The sequence below is a fragment of the Xenopus laevis genome, chromosome 5L (assembly GCF_017654675.1).
Source record: "Xenopus laevis strain J_2021 chromosome 5L, Xenopus_laevis_v10.1, whole genome shotgun sequence".
Taxonomy (NCBI): domain Eukaryota; kingdom Metazoa; phylum Chordata; class Amphibia; order Anura; family Pipidae; genus Xenopus; species Xenopus laevis.
This window is the reverse complement of record NC_054379.1, coordinates 23,160,173-23,166,090: the sequence shown is the minus strand read 5'-3', so window position 1 is coordinate 23,166,090 and position 5,918 is coordinate 23,160,173. Positions and strand designations below refer to the sequence as shown.

Genomic DNA, 5,918 nt, shown 5'->3' with positions numbered 1-5,918 from the left:
TGCCCCTGTATTACATCCAAAATATTGGGTAACATTCACAGCATAGCAGCAGGTCTGTGTGACTTTGTGAGATATTTTATGGGGTTGTAGTACAACAAGAGCTGAGAGCTCATTATACACTAATTGTCACAGGCAGCCTCTGGTCGTGTAGCCACTAATCACACTAATGAAATAAGGGTAAAACTCCACGAGCGATTTTGGCGTGAACTGACGAGCTGCGCAAAAACGCAGGTGTCAAATCGGATGCGACGGAAATAAGGTAAGCAACAGGAACGTTGGATGGTGTTTCAGCATTCGTCCGATGCGTCACAAATGTCGGATGCAGACGCTGCACGCTGCATCTGCATCCTACAGTTGTGACGTGGCAGATGAATGCTGCAACTTCATCCAGCATTTCCATCTCCAGTGTCGGACTGGCCCACAGGGATACCAGGAAAAGTCCCGGTGGGCCCAGGTGTCAGTGGGCCCTCATGCTGCTAAACATTTGGCCTATTTCATGGCCATTCCCTATTTCTATGAGAACAAAGTGGCTAAATAGATGGAATAATGGATAATAGTATGTAAAAAAAAAGGAAAATAGATGAGTGAGGAAAGGATGAATAATAGTACTAAGCCCCTGGTCTAAGATTAATTGGTGAGCCCCTAGTCAAAGGTTTTTGGGTGGGCCCCTGGTGTCCCAGTCTGACACTGTCCATCTCTTATCTTATTTCCATCGCATCCGACTTGACGCCTGCGTTTTTGTGCAACGCATGGGATCACCCGTGAAGTTCTACCCTTGATGCATGCTGCAGACTGCAGTGGTTTCTGTGCAACATGCACCTGTATTAATTGATAATTAGTCTTGCAGGACATGGATTCAATATGCGTTCTGTTTTTATGAGGTGGCCTCTTGGTAGCCCTCAATTATGTAATCTCCTACTTGGTGATTACTTGGAGATGGTGACCCCTGACTTCCTGTAGTGCTAGGGCTGCCTCTTGCCCAATAAACAGTCATAAAATTATGACCAGCAGCTTGAAAGATTTCCCCATCCATGTGTCAGTATGTATCGTGTACTCAGTGCTACATCAATACATGAGTTAATATAACATTATTACCCAAAGTAATAAATAATGAATTCAGTAAGAAATTGATGAGACAAAATTACATGAATCAGAGTTTACCATGGTATGGTGGTTTTATATTGCCCCTCCTCTCAAATCTATGAGAATGTTTCCTTTATTTAGAAAGTTATCCATAATTTATTTAAGTGCAAATAAGTGGCCCAGAAATCTAACTTTGCCTTTGCCAGATGATGTCACAAGAGCATGACTGTTAGTGATGATATCATAATGGCAACCATAATTGTTAGTGATGACCTCATAATGGTGCCCCTGACACAAGCTGGTATAAGGGCTGTTTACAGTTGGGATTGTCAGATTAGTGACTGAATGCGACCATGAGGTCACTAATCATCACCCTGTTCATTTTCACTGGATTTTTACGAGTAAGTTCTGTTCATGTTAATGGGTTCATGTATGGGAATTGTATCTGAGCCATTATGGGTTCCTGTTATTAGCGTTATCTGTTAATGTACTAGTGACTTATGACTCTGATCCATGTACTTTTCTCTTACAGGAAAGAGATATCAAAGAACATATTGAGACATCGGATTATGTGACTGAAGGATTCAACTACATCAAGCTCAGTTTGCCAGTTTGCCCAGTGTCTGTTGAAAAGGCCGGTTATGTAGAGGATGTAGAGTGCGGCAATACCCTGTTTGTACAGGAAGAGATCAGACCAGTCCCTCTGCTGATTCCTACAGACATAAGATGTGATGTAAGTCAGTATTGATTTATGTGTTACCAATGCTCCATACTGGGAGTAGGAAGGGAACATGTTATTATGGGATGTACTGATATTGTATCTCTTGTTCCGCTGTGTGACTAACTGATCCTCTCCTATTGCAGGGCTTGCGTTGTCCAATTCCATCTATAGAGAGTCAGCTCACTAACCGAGAGCCAGAGCTGAGTAGTGCCATCATTCAGGTAAGATGAGAATATCATCTACATAGTGGGTCTGACATGACATGATTGGAATGACTTCTATTGTCTGACCAATCCCTAATGTACTGATATGTCAGTTATTGAGGGTCCAACTGTCTGACTAACTGATGTTCTTCTGTTTAGGAGTTCCAGCTAATTGTGCCTTATATTGAGACCCTCATCAGCGATACTGAGAATGGCACTAGTGTGAAAGGAATCATTTTGGTAAGTCATTCGAATAATGAGCTCATTATAAAACAATTCAATATCTAAATCAGACTGGGAATCTGTGAGTTACACTGGAATCAGAATTTCCTACTCTACTCTCACTGCTAGTGAGTTGTTTTCTTAATAATATATATGAATATTATAAATGGAATAAAGTTCGATTCCATAGAAAGCCTCTATGGGAAATATTCCCGTTAGGTTAAAGAATGTTCTTTGTACTGAGACTTTTTTCTCCTTTTATGTAGGGCTTCTTGTTACCAGAAATCTTTGCCTTTCTACTGGAATTCTGTTATGGACACTGGTCCAGCAGAAAGAAGGCAGAAAAGGAAAAAGATGAGGCCCCTTCTGAGAGAGAGAAGGAAGGGCCACAACGTCCTGCTCTAACCCATGATAACATGGAGGAAGAATTTGGAGGCACTAAGAAAAAGAAAAAACAACGCCACTCTGAGACTCATGATCACCAAGGCTCAGAGAAACCAAAGAGCAGTGAAAGAATAACGGCAGAAGAGGAAACGGAATTAAAGCAGCTTTTGCAACAGTTCATCTGCCAATGCTTGGAAGGAGATTTCTAAGGAGAAGACATAAGGAGAAGTGGGTTGGAGGGAGGAAAAAACTTCTCCAGATTTAACATTTTTCATACAGAATGAATTTTTTATTACAAATTTCTACTGGAATCATATTGCTCAGTTGCAACTATGATTAATGCAACTATTGTACAATTTAAAGTATTTTCTATATATTTTCTATATTCACATTTCCCTTCCCATGCTATTGATATTTGTAATAAAATGTTAAGAATAACAATTCAGACTGAGTTGTATTTCTTTATAACAGAAATGAAACTGATATGGATTTTGCAAAATTTCACTTGTGAGAAATATTTGAAAGTCTTTTGTGTTTGTGCGTGTGAATGCACCATGTGATTCTCGTATAAAAAAAAAGTTCATAGGCAAAAGTATCACTCCTGGAACAAAAGGTATCATGAAAAGGTATCCCATAAGGAGCAAAATGGTAATTCATAGGAGGTGAACCTCCCAGATACCTTCTAGAATGATATAATGTTGATGTGGCTGGAGTGAGCTCTATCCATATTATCGCGGGAGAAATCGACAATTCATATTTATTGCAATAAGATTTAATGAGCACATGAAGTATTTTGGGGGGTACTGGGGGTAAAGTATCTTTGGAAGTATTTTCTTGAGTCCATTTCTCATGTAATATAATATTTATTAAATGAGTACATGCTAGAAGGTGTCTACAATGTATATTTATATTTCCAGATTAATATATATATATATATATATATATATATATATATATATATATATATATATATATATATATATATATATATATATATATATATTATAGTTGTAGTGGAAGGGAAAGTCTCCTATGAGAAGCTGCAGGTGTTGCAGAGGTGGGAGGTGCCAGGTGACTTCTTTCCAACTATTGCCCAGGGCACAGTGGGGAGATGGTTTTGGGTTTTTAGAGAACTCGGCCTTTTCTATATATGTGATAGTGACCATTTTATTGCATTGCATTTTATTGTGGCCCAAATAAGCACAAGCTTTAGTTAAGGTGCGAGTGTAACGGTACCAACAGGAGGCTTAATGTGTTGCCCGGGGCTGTTCCCGCTTGAGAATAATGTATTCTGGTACTTATAACCCAAGTGTACATGACGGCTGGTGCTTGGAAGCGTTGCCAGGACCCAACTCAGCAATAAAATTCAGGATGATGTCTGAATTCATTGCAATGGTGTAGTTTCAGGAGCCTTGGACCCCCCACTGAAAAGCCCCCGATTCTCCAATGAAATCACTGGTGACCTGCCGCAAATGAAGAAAAGTAGCAATAACAATAAATGTGTAGCCTTACAGAGCATTTGTTTTTAGATGGGGTCAGTGACCCCCATTTGAAAGCTGGCAAGAGTTAGAAGAAGAAGGCAAATCATTCAAAAATGATAAAAATTAAATGATGAACACCAAATTAAAATTTGCTTAGAATTGGCCATTCTAAAACATACTAAAAGTTAATTTTAAAGTGAGAAGGAGAAGGAAAGTCCTTTACCACTTGGGGGTGCCAAATGTTAGGCACCCCCAAGTGAATGTATTTACTTACCTGAAACCCCAGGCTTCTTCTTTTTTCAAATTTCCCGGGGCAGACGCATGCGCAATAGAATGAAAAAGCTGACATTTTAGTTAAAGTTCGGGCTTTTCACTCTAATGCACATGCGCAGCCGCATGGAAAAAGAAGAAGCTGGAAGAGAATTGGTGCTCACTGGAATAACTCCTGGACCGGTGCAGTTTTCTGCTGAAAGGAGCACCCGGGGTTTCAGGTAAGTAAATACATTCACTTGGGTTTCCTAACATTTGGCACCCCTAAGTGTGAAACGACTTTCCTTCTCCTTTAAGTCTGGGAGAATGGTGCACAGCAGGCAGTGATTTAGGGAGAACACTGGAGATGGAGGGTGTCCAATATTTTAATTTGTTTCTATGGAGTTTGGTCAAACCTTGTCCCCTAATCCTGGAAACTAAAGCTGCTACTATAACTAGAACAGGGGAACCCAAAGCAGGAACTACAGGGCACCAAGGACACAAACTTATATCACTGACGCAATTTTACACCAGGGCTTTGGGGCTGTAGATATGTCTCTCCAATTATAGGAATATATATATACACTGTATATATGGAGTCACAGCAGAATGAGATTTCTTCCTGAATATCACAACAGAAAACGTGTTAAAAAAATATAAAAATGAGAAATCCTATGGAAAATAATGAAAAATAATGTAGTGCAACATCCCCATCTAGTGTTCCTGCCCCTAAATTACATCCAAAATATTGGGTAAAGCTGGCCATAGATGTTGAGATTTTTAAAAGATCAGATCCTGATCGTGAGACCACGATCTTCTCAGATCGATCGTAAGATCGTACGAATTGACCATCAACTAAAAAGACTACTTTGCCAGGAAAACAAAGGGGAGCTGCCTGCTTGGCCCTGCAAACATAGATAGATTGCACTGGGACCGACAAAGATTTTTTGACCTGGCCGATCAATTTCCTGACAGATGTCGGCCGAAAAATCGTAAGATGTACGATCGTTCGAATCCTACTAACCGTACGATAATTTCGAACCATTGTTCGGACTTCACTAAAATCGGTCGTTCGGCAAGAGAAATCTTTGCGTCTATGGGGAGCTTAACATTCACAGCACAGCAACAGGTCTGTGTGACTTTGTGAGATATTTTATGGGGTTGTAGTACAACAAGAGCTGAGAGCTCATTATACACTAATTGTCACAGGAAGCCTCTGGTCGTGTAACCACTAATCACATTAATGAAATAAGGGTAGAACTCCACGGGCGATTTTGGTGCGAACTGACGCGCAGCGCAAAAACGCAGGTGTCAAATTGGATGCAACGGAAATAAGGTAAGCAACAGTAACATTGGATGGTGTCGCAGCATTCGTCTGATGCGTCACGAATGTCGGATGCAGACGCTGCACTCTGCATCCGACAATTGTGACGTTGCGGATGAATGCTGCGACTTCATCCAGCATTTCCATATCTTACCTTATTTCAATCACATCCGACTTGATGCCTGCGTTTTTGTGCAGCGCATGGGATCACCCGTGGAGTTCTACCGATAGATGCATGCTGCAGACTGCAT

The 5,918-nt window shown here is 40.5% G+C and overlaps 1 protein-coding gene across 1 annotated transcript; it reads left to right on the top strand.

Moving 5' to 3' along the window:
- Positions 1-301: 301 nt before the first annotated feature.
- Positions 302-2,906, top strand: LOC121393583. The gene is made up of 5 exons (XM_041562412.1): positions 302-407; positions 1,578-1,816; positions 1,948-2,025; positions 2,167-2,247; positions 2,496-2,906. The coding sequence occupies exons 1-5, from the start codon at positions 302-304 to the stop codon at positions 2,820-2,822; spliced, it is 831 nt and encodes a 276-aa protein (XP_041418346.1). The 3' UTR covers positions 2,823-2,906.
- The last annotated feature ends 3,012 nt before the right edge of the window (positions 2,907-5,918 follow it).

Excerpts from the sequence above, each read along its gene's own strand:
- LOC121393583 (XM_041562412.1), top strand. The coding sequence starts at position 302 with ATGCGTCACAAATGTCGGATGCAGACGCTGCACGCTGCATCTGCATCC. Across the intron at positions 1,817-1,947 it reads CTACAGACATAAGATGTGAT|GGCTTGCGTTGTCCAATTCC; the intron begins GTAAGTCAGTAT and ends CTCCTATTGCAG. Across the intron at positions 2,248-2,495 it reads GTGTGAAAGGAATCATTTTG|GGCTTCTTGTTACCAGAAAT; the intron begins GTAAGTCATTCG and ends CCTTTTATGTAG.